This window comes from Epinephelus lanceolatus, chromosome 6 (assembly GCF_041903045.1).
Source record: "Epinephelus lanceolatus isolate andai-2023 chromosome 6, ASM4190304v1, whole genome shotgun sequence".
In the NCBI taxonomy this organism is placed as follows: domain Eukaryota; kingdom Metazoa; phylum Chordata; class Actinopteri; order Perciformes; family Serranidae; genus Epinephelus; species Epinephelus lanceolatus.
This window is the reverse complement of record NC_135739.1, coordinates 31,632,234-31,653,621: the sequence shown is the minus strand read 5'-3', so window position 1 is coordinate 31,653,621 and position 21,388 is coordinate 31,632,234. Positions and strand designations below refer to the sequence as shown.

Genomic DNA, 21,388 nt, shown 5'->3' with positions numbered 1-21,388 from the left:
TAACATATTGTTATGTAATTGAAGTCAGAGCAAATCAAAAGATGACTGTAGACATTCAGTGGCTGACTGTGCAAGTGTTGCGGAACAGTATATAGAACTGTTTCATCGGCATACAGATGCAATTGACAGGTTTTAGAGGGGATGGGCAGAATCATTTATGGAAATTGAAAACAATATTGGCCCTAACACTGAGCCCTGTGAGACACCTTTAGTAATATTTAAAAAAAAAAATGGAATGAACACCACCCATCTTTACACAATACAGTCTATTAGAGAGGTAGTTTTCAAACCACAGGCAGCTGACAGAATCAAAACCAATAGGAGTTTTTTTTTATTTTTAATAAAAGTAATAAATGGTCAACTATGTCAAATGCTTTAGACAAGTCTATAAACAATGCAGCACAAGACATTTTGCTATCCAGGGCGAGTGAAATGTCATTTAGAACCAGGGAGGTTGCAGATATGGTACTGTGCATAGGTCTGATTGGGAGTGAGTACAGAAAACAAAGAGAGATAGGATCTTAGCTGATTATTTACCAGGGATTCCAAAATTTTAGCCAGGTGACATAATTTGGAAATAGGGTGATTGTTATTTATATCGCTTTTATCACCTCCTTTATGTAAAGGAAGGAAACATGCTGTCTTCAAGGATGCAGATTATTCCAGTGGAGATGGTCAAGTTGAATATATGAGTTATGCATTGTGCAATTAGTGGCACTGAAAGTTCAAGAAAGAAGGCATCTAAATCATCCGCGCCAGCTGATTTTGTATTATCAATAGTAAGAAGAGCATTAGTAAAGACTAAAAGAGGACAAATGATAATGTGATATTTTCTTCACTCGCCACTCTTTCATCAAAAACTCAACTCGTATAATTAACATGTGATAATCAAACAGGCCAGTTACACTACCAGATTTGCCATGACATTTGCTGAATCTAACCATTTACTTAAAATGGCCAGTAGTGTGATTTTGAGATATAATGTGGCAACTTCCAGGGCTGAGAAATGAAGCCAATGCAAAAGTGCCAAAAACTGCAGTTCTGTGAATCATCACTTGAGGCTGGCTTCAAAAGTGAGTCAGTCCCCATAGACCCCTTCAGCATATGTGACCAGCCATGGAAAAACCAGGAACAAGTCTCCTGAGAGGCATTTTGAGTTATTTACAGATTCTGAAAGTGTAGTTTCTAAGCTTTCCAACGATGTCTACCACATGGAAATCTAAAAATATTTGAAGAAGTTGTGGCCATTTGAATGCAGGCACTCCTCAAACTACTTTACTGAGAAATCCAGCCTGAACGATTTTGAATTCTCAAGTGCCAGGTAACACAGTGCTGCTCATTTGCATCTCATGTAGATAAGCCCTACCCCCTACTGGTCTAGCTCTCAGTGACATCTGGTATCTGTTAGCCTGCAGGGCAGAAACTATTGTAGTAGTTTGAACAATGTAGTTAATGTTGATGTAGTGTTATTTTCCTTAAGCACTTTAGTGGACTGATCAGAATCAGAATGTACTTTATTGAAATGGAAATGCTTTTGTTACAAAAAGCCCCTGAATAAAGTTGATCATAGGGGGTGCACTATTCTGTATAAAAATGTGTGTTTTGTGTTCCTCTGTGTGTGCGTATGTACGTTTAATCCACAGTAAATGCCCTAAAACTCAAAAATACACGATCGACCATCCGGTCAAAGTACACACATTAAACAGTTAGAATTTTAAACGTAGGTCTTGGGTCAGGGTGGTTTGGATCCCGTAGGAAGTGGGACTTGCCGGCGCAGGCCCAAGCACTGGGCCCGTTGAGATGAATGGGTGTCCGCTGTCCACAGCTGCAGTCAGTCCGGTGTCCAGAAAACAGCACAGAAGGTGTAAAAATGGGTTCTGGGGTGGCCGAAGTGTTCACAGGGTCTTTCCCTCTCAGGCGGGCAGTATCGTTGTGGTCGATCCAGTTGTAGAATGGAGAAAAAACTAGTATATTGCTAAAAGTTAGCGAAACGCTATAGTAGTGTGGTGTGGCTGTGTCCCTAGCTTGCTAATCGTCAACAAATGAGTTAATGTTCACCGAAACGCACAAACACGTATCGTTACCGTGGTTCTCAGCAGAATGATGGAGAGCAGAGACGTTATAAAAGGTCCAGAAATACTGACAAAGTGTTTAAATCCTCGTAGCAGTTCCTTATGCAGGAGCGGCTGGCTGCATAAGTAGCCATGTGGTTCAGCTGATTGGCCGAAAAAAGAACAAAAGCACGTGAATAGCCAAAGAAAGCCAGTATGCAAATTTACTGTTGTTATCGCCCCACCCCCAACTAGGATCAGAGCATTTCCTCTAAAACAACTCAAATTCAAATACAAAGTTTATGGTTTTAAGGCCACCAATACTGTTATTTGAAACATGGAGTGGCTTCTTCATGATTTCAACTTACACATTCTGCGAAAAAACGAAAATCACTCATTTTTTTAAAAAAAAAACGATTTTTTTCTTTTTTTTCCGACTTGTGCCGGGCCGACTTGTTGCTGGGTTTCTCGTGGTGGGCCACATATTTAAGGGCAGATTGGCTTGAGTGACAGGCTGTACGCAAGCCGTCGCTACAGTCTATGAGTCAGATCCAGCACTTGCTCAACCACAGCTCTACCCTCTTGTCCAAATATGGTAATTTCTGGCTCCAAGAAAAACAAGATGGCGACAGGTGAAATGCCAAATGGGAGTCCACAAACCAATGGGTGACTTAACAGTAGCTACGCCCCTTACTTTATACTGTCTATGGGTTTCATCTGTAGTAAAATCAGTCATTATGTTTGTACAACATGTCAGTCAGTATCCATTCCATTTAACAGTGTTGTGTAGTGTAATGATAATTGATGACCTAAAACTTGTAGTCCTGTTGTTAAAATATTTAAAGTTGAATTTTTTTATTGTGTTTGTGTTATTGTGTTTTTATATTAATAGGAAATGTTAAGGGAAAATTTGCCAGCTTTCATTTGGATGTCAAATCAGTATTGATGGTACATGTAGTCAACTAAAGCAATAAATTCCTCAGTGCATGCTATGTTGACCAAGCCAAGTTCTATCGATACAGCACAGTACTGGAATATTTTGTATGGCAATTTTGTATTGATACACAGACTCCAAGTATTAATATTTTTTATGAAAACTTATTCTTATTGGATAAAACAGGTGTTGACATTGACAAAGCTAACAGGCATGATTTATCTGGAATAGTGATTATGTCATGGCAGGTGTGCCTGAAGGTATTCAGCTTCTATCAGCTCAGTAGCAATCCATCACTATCTTTACATCAGTTTACTGTAAGCCTGTCCATACACTGAAGAAAGGCCTCACCCCTCTGTCTGTCTGATACAGTTTTATGCAGGATGCCTTTAGTTTTTTGCAAAGAGGAGCTGCTGTAGTACATCCATATATAAATAGACCTACTTTATATCTGCCATTTAAAATGCAGTATAATCCCACCCCTCCTGTAATGTACACACAGATGCAATGAATTATCAATATTTGGGATCAGACTTAACCAATTACTCTAGATTCATGGCCAATGAAATAATAGTTACATATAATACTAATTTCTCATTCCTGTTTTTGCAAGGGATTTCCTGGGGACATTGGAGTACCGGGGCCCAATGGTCCACCTGGACCAAAGGTACAACAGTATCTCTCTCTTGCTCTCTCTTCATCCATCCATACACTAAATTTATCCAACTGAATTTATGCATTCGGCTGTGTTTCAGGGTTTGCAGGGTGCCAGAGGGCCCCAAGGCCCGCTAGGGCCACAAGGAACACAGGTGAGATAATTCAGCACCCAACTTAAGTTCACACATCTGCTCGGTTCTTGACTTACTGATACAGAAATGTGGAAAATGTAGCTCATCGAGGGATTTCCATTGGATCAGTGGTCTGAGGCAGGATTAACTAACACAGTGCTTCCCATTTAGAATCTAGTCATATCTCAAACAGTTGCAGCTTAGATCCTAGTGGGAGTTTTTTTTTCCTCTGCCATATCTCTCGGGGCATGTTCCACAAGGTGAAGTCATGATTCATCATTGGGTGCTTATAAAAACAAGGCTGAAAGTCAGATAGAGAACAGAGACAAAGCAGGTTGACACCTGAAAGCAGGTGTCAAAAGTACATTTTCTGAAGCACTGTACATGAGGACAAGCACAAAATGATTGATTTCATGCAGTTGGAATGATGACATTACTGTGTGTGCATTTCTTGTTGTTTGGTGTGCCAGCTGTATTTATTTGTCTGTTGGACTCTGCTGTGTCTATGTGAGTATGTGTTTGTGTGTGTTTATGTTTGCAAATATTTGTGTATGATGAACTATACTGTGTTTCTGTAGGGCGATGAAGGACCAATCGGCCCACCTGGCAGCGCTGGCCCCACTGTAAGAACTCTGAGATTCACATATTTGTATACAAAAATACACACAGAAACACGTGCACACAAACTGAGAATTCTGCAGGTGGTTTGAATGAAACAGTTCACATAGATCTTCTATCAGGAGGCAGCTGGGATGAGATGTGATAAATACACTATGAGCTTTGCTATCTTTAGATCATCGTGTGTGTGTGTGTGTGTGTGTGTGTGTGTGTGTTCATGTTTTGTGTGTCTTTTCTGTCTTTCTAGGGAAGACCTGGAAGGAAAGGCTACATAGGCGAACCTGGCCCCGAGGGTTTAAAGGTGAGTCTTTAATTAAGTAACTGTACAGTCACAACTTTACTGTGACTTTATTATCATTATATAGATGCATTTATTTTTGACTATTTCAATTTTTGATTGTGGAGTACAGAAATGTGTTAAATGTTGACTCAATCACTGATCACACTATCAACCTAATCCCATCAAATTTGTCTCTGAAAGAATGCACACTGGTTTTGGTTGAAGGCTGAGTGCAACTGAATTCCGTAACTCAGCATAACCTGTCCAAGTTGATGGCTAATGCTCATGTTCATGTCCTAAGAAGAAAAACATAAATCAGTACTTTTAATGTCTTGATTTTCATTTTTTGCTTGAGAAGGAATAAATTAAGGTATTTATTTACCGTCATAGTTTTTCTCATTCAACATTTGTTGAAAATAAACTGAGCACAAAAGGTAAGGAAATTTGTGTGCTTCTTGGCAATAAATCTTATACCGGTGGAAAGCCTGTTTATTTCTCTTTTAAATGGTGCCACATTTGTAAGGAACATGCATTTGTGGGATGAGCAGCAGAGCTGAGTATGTGGGTTGCGCCCATGAAAAATTTGTCAGATCTTCTCTGCCAGTGCCAAACAGCTTTTTTTTTTTTTTTTGCTGTTGACTCTTGTTTGGTGTTGTTTGATGGATTGGATGATTGAAGTCAGAAACAAGACATATTGGCAATTTAACAAGAAGCATGCACTGTCACAGTATGCTTCTCTCCCTCACCTTCTGCTGGTAAATTTCCATTCACCTGCAACCTGCTAGCCACCCACGCCCCCTTCACCAAGACAACTTCTCTCAACTGCCCCCACAGCTGCAGCTTATCAGCCTATCAGCCTATCAGCCTGGTATTTAAACCTCTCCAGCACACACTCTTTGCCAGATTGTTCTTCAACCTCATGCAAGACTTTCCAGCACTCCTTACCTGCCTGATCTCCTGTTATCGAACTTGCCTGCCTCTGATCTCTCTACGTCGTCTGTTTCCCGGTAAATTCACCAGCCTTCTGTCCCTGACCACGAGTTCTGCCTCAGCGTCTCTGGTTTCCGTCTGCCTGTGGCTGTGTGGTGTTTTGCTGCTGACGTTTCAGCGTGTTCCCACCTGCTTGTCAGTTTCCTGCTGCAGCTCAGAGACTATCTGTGAGACACCTCTCACTGCCTTGTGTGTGTGTCCTCCTTTCACCTACCTGTGGGCCCCTGTATCAAGAGACTGTGCGTGGGCTCTGAGTCCGAAGAATAAACTATTATCTGAACATCGCTGTCAGCTCCAGTTTCTGTTTATTCTGTGTTTAAATAAAAGTCATTACTTACTGTCACTGAGTGCTACATTTGGGTTCAATCACACCCGTTACATACACAGCCACAACAGCCTGGCACCTCCTCCTCATGCTGGTCACCAATCTGGCCACACACTGCTGTGGGATGGCATCCCATTCTTCAACCAGCATTTGTCGCAAGTCAGCCAACATGGTTGTGTTGGTCACTCTGGCACGAACAGCACACCCAAGCTTATCCCACAACGGGTGTTCAATGGAGTTGAGGTCAGGCTGCTGGCAGGCCATTCCATCCTCGCCACTCCCAAATTCTGGAGGTAGTCCCTGATAAACCCCGCTCTTTTGGGGCGAGCATTGTCATCTTGGAGGATAGAGTTTGGTCCCAGACTGTGGAGATATGCGATTGCCACTGGTTTCAGAATTTCATCTCAATATCTCTCTGCATTGAGATTGCCTCCAATGATGACAAGCCTCGTTTTTCCAGTAAGGGAGATGCTGCCCCACACCATCACACTGCCTCCACCAAAAGATGTTACTCTGTCAATGCAGCAATCAGCAAAGTGTTCTCTGTGTCATCTTCACACTATGACCGTACGATCCAGCTCAATCTGGACTTATTGCTGAACATAACGTTCCTCCACACGTTCAGTTTCCAGTGCACATGTTGTCGACACCAGCCCTGACGGTGAAGGGCAGTCATGGCAGGCCTCCTGGAAGCCCTATGAAACCGGAGATTGGCTGCATGCAGTCTGTTCCGGATTGTCTGGGCTGAGAACCGCCAGCCATATCGTTCTGCAACCCTTGACTGCAAATCTGTAGAAGACTGCCTACGGTTCCTAAGTGCTGACAGGATGAGGGAATGGTTTCCTTGGGGGTGCTGTCTTCTTGGGACGCCCACTTTGCGGCCTGTCTGACATTCCCGGTTATATGGAACTTGGCCTTCAGTTCGCAGATGGTACTAGGGCTCACTCTAAATAATGCCGCAACTTGGTTTTGCGGAACACCAGCTTAAAGTTGCCATTGCACGGGCCCTATCCAGATCAGTTAAATATGGCATGCTGATTCTTGGAGCAGACACCAACTGACCACTGTAGCAGGGCCCATGCTCACACAGGGGTACTAGAAGCTCAAAACGAGTCAAAGCCAACAGCCAAAAATGCCGTTTGGCATTGGTAGAGAAGAACTGACTAATTTTTCATGGGCGCAACCCACATACTCAGCTCTGCTGCTCATCCCACAAATGCATGTTCTTTACAAATGTGGCACCATTTAAAAGGGAAATAAACAGGCTTTCCAACGGTATAAGATTTATTGCCAAGAAGCAGCAAAGAAATGATCTACCAAACACAAATTTCCTTACTTTTTGTGCTTAGTTTATTATGTATGGTAAACTGTAAACCCTTATTCATCACAAACTAAGGGCATACCACATCAAGACACCTCATCTCACATACTGTGTTTTTGGTACAGACCTCAGTCGGTTCATGTCCAATTTTTAATGTGTCTGTGAAAGGTATGCAGAGCGTTTGTGCGAGGATTAGCTGTGTTTCATGTGTGTATTATAGTTGAATTATTTAGAATCAACATCCTAGCTCATGTTGATATCAGTTGACATGAGAAATTAGATACTGAAAAATTATAAGAAATAAAGAATGCTGTTGTTTTTGTGTGATACGTTGCACTGGGCTTTTTATTATTATTATTTTTTTGTTTGTTTCATTGTTTTTAATCTCATTAGATGCTTACCATTCACCCTGTTCAAGAACCATGATTAAAAAAAACAGAGAGACCAGGATTAAATACTTCTGTGTTTAGGACACTGACAGTTTTATGTTGAACAGCATATTAGGGCCAATGTAGGTAAAATAAATGGAAATATGAAGTTGGAAAAGTGGGGGGTAATGTAAAGAAAACTCAGCATTTCCAAGATTAAAGTCGTCAATTTAGAAGAAAAAACTTGAATATTTTCTGAGATTAAAGTCTTAAAATTACAAGAATAATGCCTTCCAAACTTCTCTGTCAGAAAGTCAGGTGATGCAGTAAAGAGTGACAAAGTCCACATAGGGTAAAAGTCGTGGTGGACAAATGGGTCAAGCACAGGACTTTCACTCATGGGGCCTGGGTGTGTGTGTGCCGTGTGAGTCAAATGTTATTTTTAGACTTAGTTGACTCATTTCTAGATTTTAGGATGTATACAGCTGAATGTGTACTGTGTACAAAAGCTCAAGCAAAAAAGCTGAATAGGCCCGTGTGTGTTAATGTCATATTTTGACCTAGGAAAGATGTCCAGCTGATGGCCAGACAACGTTCCAGACATTGGCACAGTTTTTATTTAGTAACTATTTTTTTAACCATAACGAAATGTCTTGACTGGATGTTCAAACAACGGTCGTTCCACATCTCAGTGTTTGCTGGGAATCCAGGTTTACTGGTTGTGTCTTGGGTGTGATGAGGTTGATCCAACCTTGTGTGGTAGTTTGTAGACATTAAAAAAAACAAACAAAAAAAACCCCCACTATTTTTCAAAACCTTTTCTCGTAAATTTATGACTTTAATTTCTGACATTTTTCTTGGAAATTTATGACTTTATAATCTCAAAGAATATTTGAATTTTTTCCCACAAATTTACCACTTTAATCTCTGAAATTCAGAGTTTTTTCTCTGACAGTTACCCTCCTCTCCTCTCCCCAGTTCTGTATTTTTTTTTTAATCTACAATGGCACTACTATGCCATCTTGCTTATGGCTTGTACTCCCGGTTTAGATTATTAAACTATCAGTTTGTTCTCAGTTTTCACTTGAGCAAACCACAGCATACCAGACTTGATCCTCACCCTGTTTTATTGACTGTAATTGACATTTATACTCACCTCAAATGCAATGCCATGATCATGGTATCATGTGTCGCAAGATTTTATTAGTCTAAATTATTGTGTAGTGCTTACCTCAGTATCCATGTTTGTGACCCACATACTGCAAGCCCACACTTACTGTGCTGTAAACATGCTCTTAATTAGGATAGAAAATGATTTCTTCCAGAGCTATCATCATACATATTGGCAAACCACAAGGAGAAGCAACACAGAATTATTCACAGACCCATGCAGTGTGTGTGTGTGTGTGTGTGTGTGTGTGTTCCTTTTGTCACTTGTAATAGCCTGTGAGTCCTGTGCCAGTAGCAGGGCAGGATGGTAACAAAGATATCTTTAATTACAAGAAGCTAACCAACACACTCTTTGATCTTTTCTGTTTGCAGGGAGAGAAAGGGGACATGGGAAATGTTGGAAAAATCGGACCACAAGTAAGTTGCTTTCGCAGTTGTAACATACTGGAATGACATTAATTAACAGCCATCCTGCTGCCAATTAGTAGCTTCTCATTAAATCTCTCTTAGAGCGTGTCATTGTGGAGTCAATGCTGTGGCTTTTATTAGCTTAAGTTCCTGTCCTCAAATGTTTTAATAGTTTGCTTAAAGATTAATGTACATGTTGCATTATGATGATGACGCAAGGCCTCCATGCATTAGTGAGTTAAGTCTTCCAGTGTGTCAAACATGGAGGAAGGTACAGGAGCATTTTCTAATGTCTTGCTGTTTTCCTGACCCACTTTTAATGTTGAGAGAAAGTTGGATCCTATCCCACCACTAAACAGTGTTCTCATCATGAAATTGGCAGAACACCACAGTAGGACAGAAGGAGCACCGATCAGAGATCCTCTGTGAAAGTCACCTCAGTTTGGTTGCACATTTGTTTATGGCTCAAAGCTGTTGTTGAATCATACTTAGGGTGCATGTTATCAAAATATATTAGCTTAAGTGGAAAATGTTGTGCCAAAAAGATGTTGGGCTTTATCCATTAAGTGGCCTTGCAAGTGTCCCAAAACATCTGTGTTAGGATTGTTTCTAAATGTACCAATTAACTGCAAAGTCACACTTTGATATGTCTGTCTTTCTGTTTCATGCTTCAGTTAATGCTTTATACCTGGCACAAATACTTAAGAGAATTGTTGGGACTTGTTTCTACTTTGTTAAAGCACACAACTGCTCTGAACATCCAAAGTATGTCCATCCTTCCCGGAGGCCCCTTAATGTTAATATTTGCATTCTGTGCATAGTGGAGGCAACCAAGCGGGCCGTGTTGGACTGTGTTGCTGCAGTGCACATATGAGTGGGATTAAGCACTTATTGAGTAGAGGGGGCCTTTGAAGCCAAGGAGGAGCCATGGGGCTACGCTGAGAAAAAAAACAAAAAAAACCTCTAAAACATATGGAGTCTCTAATGAATGCCATTACATCACTTTCCAAATAAATTAGATGTGTTAGTGATGTGTGAGAAAGACTGTTGTTGACTAGTGCAGGTTAGCCTAGGGTCGGCGCAGGGAGGCTGTGGGCCGCTTGTCTTCACAGAGTACCCCTGCATCACCATGTGGCCCCCTATAAACTGTGTCCAGTGAAATTTTACTGGAGGTTTTTACAATGTAGTGTATTTTAGCCAATTTAGATTGACTACCTTGTGTTCCATTTTTAAGTCGTCATCCAGTCCACAGCTAATAAAACATGTATCAGACCTCAATTACCAAAGGCAGCCACAGGTGTGCTTTGAAATGTAGCTCACATGTCAACTTCTGTGTACTGAAATATGTGTGTGATAAAGAGGCACGTGTGAGGGACAACCTTAATACTCTTAACCGTAAGTGACTTGCGCTGTATTTCTTTCCAAACTGTAAGGTTAATGGCTATACCAGTGCTTTGTAACACAAGCTGAGTCAGAGAAACCAGATCGCCCTCAAAATAGTACTGTAAAAGCTCCCACGTCAAGGCCCTGTCACATGGAAACCCCTTTAAAACCATTTCCGTGTGTTGAATGATACAGGGTACCACATTGTCCCACTTCGTGTCCCAATTAAAGGATTTGAGGTCAATTTAGAGCTCCCGTTCCCATGCCTGCAGGCTGCAACCCCTCACAGGCACTCTGCTACTAATCCGTCGCTCAACTGCTTTACTTGCTTCCAGCAGGATAATACTCTTTAGGTGATGATACATGAGTAACACTTTGAGGCTGACAGCTCTTTTAGCTGAGTTAGGGAAAAGCAAATGGAACAAAATCTCATTGTGTTTAACTTAGTGGTCTGTTTCTTGTCCTTCACTTTGTTGCACTCACTTTGTCAATCTGTTATGTTACTCTCAGTTTCTTTTAGTGTGTTTCTCACCCTGACTATTGCTTCCCTTCTCATTCTGTAGACACATTTAGGATACAAAAAAAGAAATCAATAAAAGTAACAAGAGCAAGAACATGTACTATATGATTATGTGACAGAAGCAAGAATGGCAGTCAGAATGCTGTAACCTTTTAACTATGTGAATATATTATTCTGAGACGAGGAAGCGCAGTAATAAAAATTGGCCCTCACAACCAAAGAGAGCCGCAGTCTGACCGCGCTGGCTTTTGTGGATGGCCAGAAGTGAGACTACGGTCTGCAATTGGGCAGTCGTATGAATTATTACAGTAACATTGTAATTCAGTTTGGTTCAGATGTTCTGGTAGCTTGTAGTGTGCCAGTGGCTTAGTGCACACGCCGTGGTGCTGTGTACTTGCAGTATTGTGGCTTTGGTCTGGTTTGTAATAAGTGTATGTTATTTGCTTAATTGGCCACTTTATATACTTTTACTATTTTCACACACACAAGTTTTGTTTTACTGTTTTAGTAAAAATAACACAATGACCGGGTTTAAAAAAGCTCATATGCCTTTTCTGGCTGAATGTCTACCCAGCCATCCATAAGACTTACTGGTGGTCTGGAGCTATAGTTTCTCCAGTTGAGAAGCTGGCACTGGTCCAAACCACAGCCCCTGTCCCAGACGACTGATCTGGAAGTGGTTATGCTCCTCCGATAACTCTCATATTTACATTAGCTAGTGTTTTCCCCATGAGGACTCCTTTACTAAGTAGTGTGTCTTTGTGGGGCCATCTGTATTGAGTGACTTTATGCTGTGATACAACCATGCCCGCAGTAATTCCCAATCATTGATACTGCGCCCAAGAAATATGTTACTCTAGCTTCATGCCTGACAATATAGCTTAGCTCCATGATTCACAAAAAAAGAAAAAAAAAGAAAATATCAAGGTTGCAGCCTTGTTGTAGTAAATCCTTGTTGAATAAAAAAGTGAAAATTGAACTTAGAAGAGCCTTGCTCTTCCAAGATCACCCTGCAGGATGACTACATTATAATCTATAACCTTTGCACTCCTGGTGCCATAACAAGTTAGGAAATAACCCTTAGATGGATAAAGATTAGGTCCTCACACTGACATACTTTCTCCCAATGTTTTTGTTTTGAACCATTCTCTCTTCTCCAGGGTCCGATCGGCCTGATTGGGATTGCTGGGGTGGTGGGAGTTCCTGGTGAAAAGGTAAGAAGTGTGCTTCTCTGTCATTAGGCTGTCAGTCAGCATCAGCTGGTTGCTTGTCAGTGGCAGGGACCTGTAATTTGGGCTGTGTTAAGCAGCTATGGCTTGAGGCCCCAGAGGGGCCCTGAACACATGTTTAGATAGATACTCAACACTCTCACACATCCACATCAGTAACCATATAGTCTAAGCCATGTCACCATTACTGCCTCTCACCCCTCCGCCCCTCTTCTGAAGCGAGCAATTTAAAAGTTAATTCGGGAGAAAATTACACATTTAGTTGTTGACAAACCTGTTTAGACTGATTGGCCTGTCACCATTTGTCAGAAGCTTCAAAGTTGTTTTTGTTCCCGATTGGTGTCATTAGATACGTGTGGCGTTGACATATTTTAATATACACTACTGCATAGCAGTCATAAAACATATGAGAAGGGATAGCACCTCACAGGTATAAGCCATGTAAAAATACTCATGATGCAATCTGGAGAGGCCCTGAGGCTTTCTCCACGGTTGGCTCTTATTGCTTCTCAGCTTAAAAGAAAATGTTACAACCGGCTCTGCAGCCTTCCTGCTCAGGTGAATTGATTTCACCAGCAGACTGGGTGTTGATTATTGACAGTCCCATGGTAAACACCCCTGGTTTTCCATCTCCATTGCTCCCTCTGTCAACCTTAACCTGCTCACTTTCCTTCCCATCCAGAAGCCCCCTGTGTGTCAGAACATGTTCTTGTCATGGGAAGCCGTCTGCTTGTCAGACTCTTGCTTGTCCTTCGCCTCCTCTTACGCAAAATCCTCCTCCTGGTTCAATCTGTCAGCACCAGCCATACCCTGACAGCCCACAAATTCCTTTCACATTATATGTATTTAATTCAATGCCATCCTCTGATTTAGACTTTTGTTTCCAATACAAAGCCTTAAAACTATTCTGCTCACTGTTTGATAGAAATACAACAGCTGGAAGTGTACTTGTGCAGTCATGAATGTTAGACAGTTCAAGGAGGATTTAAGTGTCACTGACACAAGTGTTGGAGGGGTTAGAGTGCAGATATAGGTAACTTTACTGCTCACCCGGAGTTACCTTTGCTTTTAACACACCGTGCCACCAACTGGGTTTCAAAGTACCTGCTCGCTTTAAACTCCACTCAGCCAGCTGTCAGTCTAACCTTCTGCACTTCAGAAGCTGCTCTCCAGTTTCACAGCTCTTTATTAGGAAAAGTGTATTTGAAGCTGTGTTGGAGTTTTCTGTTTTGAGGTTTCAGGTCATAGTTTAATGATCAGTTTTCTTTGTGTCTTGCTGCTTTTTCCCGCAGGGCGACCGAGGACCAGCGGGTCCAATGGGTCCAGTCGGGGAGAAGGGGCCAAGGGTAAGTGCAGTCACTCAGGATATACTGCAGAACTCTGCTTCTTGTCTGAGAGTTGGTAAACCCCAGAGCCATCGTGTATACATTGAAAAAAGGATTTCCAAGAAATCAGCAAAGTTGCAACAGCCTACCAGAGCTTGAATACATTGTTCAGTAAACTAACGTCTAAGGGTGATGAATATAAAACTGAACCACTGAGCAATTTTGGCTGTCAGCTTTGGCAAACGTTTCTGAGCTACAAGGTTTACTTCATGGAAATGAAATCAGTCTCACTTGTTCTAAAAGGTTCCAGACTTGTCAGTGTTGTAACGTTTGTGGATACAAATCTTTGCAAACTTCAGTCGTTAAAAGTGGTTTTCCCACAGTACTTCTGAGGATAGGGATGTAAAAATCGACAATTCTTTTGGATCCAACCAGGCTGGTCTGGTTGACCAAATCCAGTGACTTGACTTTTTTCATGTTCTCCATCTGTGACGTATGTTAGTCAGTCCTCGCTTTCTGGGATGAGACCCTGATAGATTATCTAACTGAAGCTGTGGTGTTCAGTGTATCAGTCTGAATAAATGACAGGTCAGTATCAGTCACTCTTGGTTAAGTTCTTCGTTGTGACGGCAAACTGGCATACTGTTTTGTTTCATCTTTGATAAAATGACAACTGCTGGTTTTTTAATTTGGAGATGGATATTTTTAATGCAGGTAGAACAGGAAGAACGCATTTGTCCAATCTTAAAGCTGTATGCCACTGTAAGTAAGACTGTGTCTCATTGAAGGTGTAACATTTTTTAGGGACTTCATCATCAACTCCTAATCAAATCCTAAATACTGAAAAAGACTCTGCAAACTAATCTCTAGCTTTGTCACCCCAGTAAAGATTGGCTCATTTTTTTATGGCGTGGGCCAAAAAAGAAACCATTACAGTTTAGATTCAAATCATGGTCTGTATACACAATTTATTTCACTAACATTGTGAGATAGGGCATTATGCCTTGGCCTAATAAAGGACATACAAGTTAAAATCTAGTAGATGGTAGTAGAGTCCAGTAGTGATAAAACAGAGGCAGTTGCAGAAATACACTGACTCCATATCACAATCCACTGGGTACCAGTAGTCCTCTGTAGTAGCCTGAACATGTAGTTGTTCAAACTTCATACAGACAGCAGTCGTTGGTGGATCACTTGATTGACATAGTTCTAATAGTTTTGGAAATATATTTAGACATATGTAGTGTTTGTGCTTGCAGATCTGCATATCATATCATAGAAGACGAGGCTATTGGCCTTTGCAGAGGTCTTTACTATTCGAGTACCCTTCTAGTTGACATTGTTATGAAGACACTCGCACAAAAAAGTGACTCGCTATGTTATATTGTCCTCCCCAAATCCACATAATACATTGTATTTGGAATTGATAAATGTTTGTATATTTGCAGGTTAATTGCAGGTTAATTTTACAACATTAGCTCACACACTACTGTGGAAAAATTATTTCGACAGCGCTGATTACTCATGGGGAAAACAAAACAAAAAAAAACACATGCTGCTGTCCAGTACAGCAGTGTTTCCACTGTCTCCCATGCTGCTGCATGAGAGAGGCTGGCCTGCATCCCTCCCTGTCCTGAGGCCTTGGATTAACTCCATGTCTGTGGCTTTGGGCCCCAGTCCTCCTGACCTAGCTGGCTGGCAGACTGGCTAGCAGGCTGACTGATTGGCTGGCTGGAAGAGGGGATGACTAATTTGGTGGCTGGCTGGCTGAATAGTTAGATGATTGAATCACTGTTAGTGTGTGTGTATGCATGTTTGACTGAGAGACAGAGCGAGCGATAGATTTGTGACTTATGTAAGGAGTTATGGTGATTTGTGTGAGCCAGTTTGTGCTTTAATGAAGCCACACAGTGAGAAGTGGCAGTTTGACTTTGGGCTATATCACCACAGATTACAATGATCATCTTATGAAGTTCTGCTTCTCTTTAAAAGCTATTTGCAGGGATTATGGTTTCCTGGCAAATCATAGGCACTTTTGTCTTTACTGCCTTCCTTTGTTATTGTGCTATTATTACTTAATAGATTATTACAGAAAGAGAATGGGTGGTGGATAGTGCTATGATGAGAACCACAGCACCCAGCTGTCTCTTTTTCCTAGTGGGTCTGGAGCACATTTGGAGACAACATAATATGAAACAGTTCTGCAGAACAGTTCCAGTCCTTTCCAGTTACAGATGTAACCACCTTTCACTGCACAGTCTCACACTGCTGCTGTGCTTTTGCTCCACACTACTCATTGTTAAAATCCTAAAGCACTAATGCAGCATAGTTTTTATAAGGTGTATACACTTTTACTACCCATATAACACATGGCATTAAACAGTGGCATGCTTTTTTGTCTGCCTTTCTATAATATTTTTTATTTCTGTTTTGGTGTAAGGGCTATCCCGGGTTGCCAGGAAGTCCAGGAGACATCGGCATGCAAGGTGCACCTGTAAGTGTCATACTCTCGCCACCACTGTGTGATATACTCAATAATGTAGGTTTGCATTAGAATGTCCACTTGTAAAATTATATTTACCTGTGTATTGAAAAGATAAACTTCGAAATCTCTTGCACACCCCCAGATTCGTATATTGGTTTTTCATTAACTTTCTTGCTGAGTTTTATGTTTTCTTTTTTTTTTTTTTTTACTCCCTCTGCATTTTGGATTGAGTCATACACACATTAACACTTAATGAACTGAAAAGCTTGGATGCATTGACTCTCATCCTTTCTACTCAGTGTCTTGGCTGGATGTTATAAACGCCTGAATTACAAGATTAACTTGGATGTACTCTGGGTTTTTGTACAGTCGTAAACACGTTAAATTTAAGGGGTTGATTTGATATATCGGTTTTCCTGTTTCCCACAATTTAGTCTAGACCTGTATAAACAGCATGTCTTAACTGGCAGATTGTTCAGCACTTCTGCTAAAACCTTAGTAGTGCATCCATTAGCTTTACATCACTAGTGCTGATGTCGGCTCAAAGAGGTTTTGCCCTATTAAGTTTTTCTAAACATTCTCACTGTATTTTATGGTTTGTTAACTGACCCATGCCAAATAAAACACTATGAAAACCTTCCTAAAGGTATGTTTTTTTTTACTGACAGTCTTTACTCTTTCTCTGATTTCCATTTTGTGTCTGTCTCTCTTTGTCTCTCAGGGTCCACAGGGGTTGAGGGGTAGTCCAGGCATCGCTGGGTCAAAGGGCAGGAGGGTAAGAGCTGACATTATCTTTGGGGTATTAGTTGTACCAGTCCCTTGTATGTTATGAGCTTACTTCAACTCATGAAAATGTCACTTACCAGACCCTTAGTTGTCTGTTTTGCATCACAACTCCATTCCCATTAACCAAAGGTTTAAGCAGTTATAAAACATGTGTTTGTCCTTCCTCCTTGCCTTAGCTTTTTTTATTGGTGCATGAATCTCATGTTGGAAGACATTATGGTAATGTCAAATAGATATGGTGCGGTAATACTGGTGAGACATCGTGTGGCTGAGAGGAGAATGACACCTTCAGGTGAGGAGGCAAGTATAGATTCATGAGTTTAATTATAGTCAGGCTTCTTTACAGCTTTACAGAATTTCAACTTAAATCTCGCAGCAGCAGCAGCAGCAGCAGCAGCAGCAGCAGCAACCGAGGTGCATTGTGTTGATTATACAGTCTACAGGATGAAAGCAAAGCATTTCATTCTGACACATTCATCCTAAATTAGCTGCAACTCATATATCACAACTTGTGTGTGTTGCCATAGGAACAAAAATTAATTCATTCATTTTTCCTAACTGCTTATCCTGGTACAGGGTCACCGGGGAACCAGAATTAAATAATCTTATTCAAGTGCAGCTCAAATGATGGGATGTAGCTGAAATGGGGCTTGGTGGGTCCGAAATCAAATAATGTTAACAAGACACTGCATTCACTGTTTGTGCTTGTGCAAATTAACAAAAAAAAAAGATGAGCATCAGAAGCACAGACACTATAGGTTAAAAAAATTCTGATTTTTTTTTTTTTTTTTTTTTTTTTTTTTTTTTTTGCTTTACTTTGTGGCATGCAAATACTAAATCCAAATTTTATTCACATTTGGCAGTCATCAGATTATAAAATACAAAGTTCATTTTTTTTAACAGAATAGCATTCAACCCAGAAATATGCTGCAGTTCCTGAACTGTGGCCTAAACACATGGTAAAGAAGTGATGTACATACAGCTATTTATACTTTTTTTCAGTGCATTAATATCTATATGATCTGTATTCTTTGCAATTAATATTTTGCATTGACTGTGAACATGACTGTTAATGTATGTTTGTTGTTACCCACTCTTCCCATTGAGGATTATGTTGCCTGCATATTAGCTATATATAATCCATGATACTCAACAGTTTTGAACTGTTTTGGGAGGTGTCAGTTTCTCCTTATCCGTGTTCAGGTCCTTATGTGAAAGGACAGAGCTCTTAGGTTGGCAATGTCAAGCAGCAGCACCTCCTGGAAAGTCCGCTTTTTAACATGTTAACTCTTTGTTTTGCTTTAAATTTACTTTAAGTCTTTCTTAAACTTTCTTAAATTGTTTGCATGTGCTTCACTGCACTGCCAGACTGACAGTAGCATGGGGAAAGCTCTGTAGTTTAATGCCAGTCAGTTTCAGCTATTTCAAGAAAATGGAAGAGAAATGCTAACAAGCCAATTAAATGATCCCCGCCACCGCACTGCTTCTCACACTTCATCACTCATCTATAATTTGCTTCCTTTCATCCTCTGTTCACTTATTTTCTTACAGTTGAACATTAGCCAAGCAAAACATATGGTGGCCATTAACATGCCATGGCTTGTGTTGTTTACTGTAATCCATACACATGTCAGTTTATGGTTGCATTTCCTGTCTTGCCGAGGTAAGATATGGTTAACCTCAAATCCTCCCGCTTCCTCATCTGCAGTCTGTCTCCATTGTCAAGGCATATGATCCATCATGGACCATCATGGAAAATTGCAAAAGCTAATCATTTGTAGTCACATATCCCTTTTTTTCCCTTTTGTCTATGCTGCGGTTTGCTGATGAGAGATAATGCAACATAAAGGAAGCAAAATTAAAGTGCTACACAGCTTATCAGTCATTCTTATCATTTTCCCCTCTGAGCTATAGAAGAACATGTCATGTCCTGGAGCTGAATATCTGGTGTGCACCTGCCCTAGTTGGCACAAACCTGCAGTAGTTCTACAGCTTTTTGTCATCGTGGGAAAACAGTTAGTGCCTCCTCTGAATTATGAGTTTCTACCCTCATATCTATTCTATCAATCTCTGATTCCTCTTCCTCGTTTTAATGATCACTCACAATGAAATGCACCCCACCTGCACCAGAAAAGTTCCAGTAGACAAACTGTTGTGTAATAATGTGTGCTATTACTTGTAGATAAGCAGTTATTGAATTTCTTTCTTTAGTTAAAAGTTTCAAACCAGCTATTCTGTATGCACACATTGTTTATTGTTAAAGGAAAGAACAATGCAAAAGAAAGATTAAAGCTGAGTTTCTCTGCCTAGAAGCTTAAAGGGAGCCCAGTGACCTGAGAGAGATGTTAGTCTGACTGGAAGCCAGAGGCTCAGACAAAATAGGAGTTGTAAGAGAGCCATCAAAGGTAGAGACACAAAAGAGGGGAGACAAGATGGAAACGACAGATAGGCTGAAGTCCTGATAGAGTGTACAGGAGAGAAAAGGAGAGTGTGTGTTATTTGTTTTGTAAAGATTTCTATCTGTCACTACCTGTGTGGTTGTGCTACATTGCTGGGAAACCCCTGGAATGTTTGTGGGTGTGGTCGGCCACAACATCAGGGCAGAAAACCCCCCAAGTAGATCAAGAACACGGACTGATTACTTCGTTGGTGGTGTGATTTTATGTCAACTGGTGTATGAAGCTTTGATGGTAAATGTGTCCTGTATTGTGCATTCTTTGTTGAGTGATGTTCAAAGGGTTGTCTCGTGTTGTTGTCGCATAGGGGCCCCAGGGTCCAGATGGCCTACTGGGAGAACCAGGCCCTGAGGGCACCAAGGTACACATTCACACCAGTCTGTGAGAAACATCACCATGTACACTATTGGATAGACATAGACTTTTGCATGAAATATGTCCATCCTCCTGTATCGGCACAACTTTGGAACACTGCTTTTGTAAAATTATTTGTCACAACATATGAATGGTTTACCTCATTAATCCCTCTGACTTTTTTTTAAATGTGCCATAATTTGTCTTTGCAGGGTGAAAGAGGTGACGCTGGACAAAAAGGAGAGCCAGGATTCATTGTAAGTAGTCTTAAGATTAATATGTGTGTCTTTTTTCTTATACTAGCATGTGTAAGAGAAAGACAGGAAAAGAGGAAATGGCAGTTTATAACATGCTACAAAGTTTATACTCAAAGTATTAAACATAGTTGTAAGGTACCTGCTGAATGGTTATGATGCTGTAAATGTTTTATGTCTTGTGCATTTCTGGATGACAGCTTCAGGCTCTTAAGTAATGAGAAGGCAAATTTATATTTACCGGAATAATTGTTGTCATAAAAAGAGGCATTATCCTCAAGGTTAACACGCAAATCTCTTTTGAAGATGCACATTCACCTTGTGGAAAAGACATTGCGGCATCTAGTATTACGGGCCGCAGGCCTCTGTAAAAGCTTGTTGATCCTTTAATCAGTTTTAATTTGCAGAATGGACCTTTGTCTTTTCACCTCTGTATCAAGTTATACCCAAATGCAGCTATTATGCACCACTGCCAACTTGTAGAGAGGAAACTTGAGCTAAATCTGCTGAGGAGGAGCAGGATGAACATAAACTTTGTATTTAACCCATTTGTGCCAGAAACAGAAATGTGGAAGTGCTCTGTGGGCTTGGCCAAGCACAAACCTGATAGAAATTCTCAAAATCGGTCAAACTCTTGTCATACTAATTTTAGTCTTTTGGCTCATGGAACTTCTGTTTTTTTCTATATATTTTATTATATTTTAGGAAAAAAAACAGTGTCATGTGTCCAGAGACTAGATATAGTATGCTAACAAAATAGCGGCATCTCAGTAACAACAACAAGCACAACCAAGTACTTGGTGTGAGTGAACTCATAATGAGTTGAATATCAAAGATATGCTCACGTATACAGTGTAAAAAATCTATTTCATGTGCAGGACATTTAACAAACACAATTTTAGTGTTTTTCCTTTTTTTTTCAAAAATCCTGACTGACTATAGATATAAGTCAGATTTTTCCATTGATCACCATTTGACCAATCAGAACAAATTACATGGCAGTTTTTCTTATCATATTAAATATAGTGTTTGGACACAAATTAGTTAGCTGATTTAGCTGAGTAGAATGCAATGGAGCTTCAGATTGTTGTTTTACTTAAGAGATTTTAAGTGCTATCTCCAAATTTCCAAAATTGTACAGCCATTCTAGGTGTGGACATGTCATATTCATGCATGTGTCTGCCTGTGTGTTTATATGTGATGCTTCCTTATTGTGCTGTTCATTCAGGTTGAGTGTAGTCGATAGACAGGGATATTTGTAGTTGATGTCCATCACTGATGTAGAAGTGATACAAATATTATTTTCGTGGGGCAAATATAGTTGTTTCAGTTATGTTTTACAA

At 40.5% G+C, this 21,388-nt stretch overlaps 1 protein-coding gene across 1 annotated transcript in view; it reads left to right on the top strand.

Moving 5' to 3' along the window:
* Positions 1–21,388, top strand: part of col24a1 (collagen type XXIV alpha 1) — a 116,576-nt gene that overhangs the window by 65,867 nt on the left and 29,321 nt on the right. Inside the window, exons 20-30 of the mRNA XM_033621642.2 lie at positions 3,599–3,652; positions 3,741–3,794; positions 4,352–4,396; positions 4,639–4,692; positions 9,218–9,262; positions 12,317–12,370; positions 13,678–13,731; positions 16,151–16,204; positions 16,917–16,970; positions 19,745–19,798; positions 20,004–20,048. Of these exons, the coding sequence (XP_033477533.2) occupies positions 3,599–3,652; positions 3,741–3,794; positions 4,352–4,396; positions 4,639–4,692; positions 9,218–9,262; positions 12,317–12,370; positions 13,678–13,731; positions 16,151–16,204; positions 16,917–16,970; positions 19,745–19,798; positions 20,004–20,048 (567 nt within the window). The remainder of the gene's footprint in view (positions 1–3,598; positions 3,653–3,740; positions 3,795–4,351; positions 4,397–4,638; positions 4,693–9,217; positions 9,263–12,316; positions 12,371–13,677; positions 13,732–16,150; positions 16,205–16,916; positions 16,971–19,744; positions 19,799–20,003; positions 20,049–21,388) is intronic.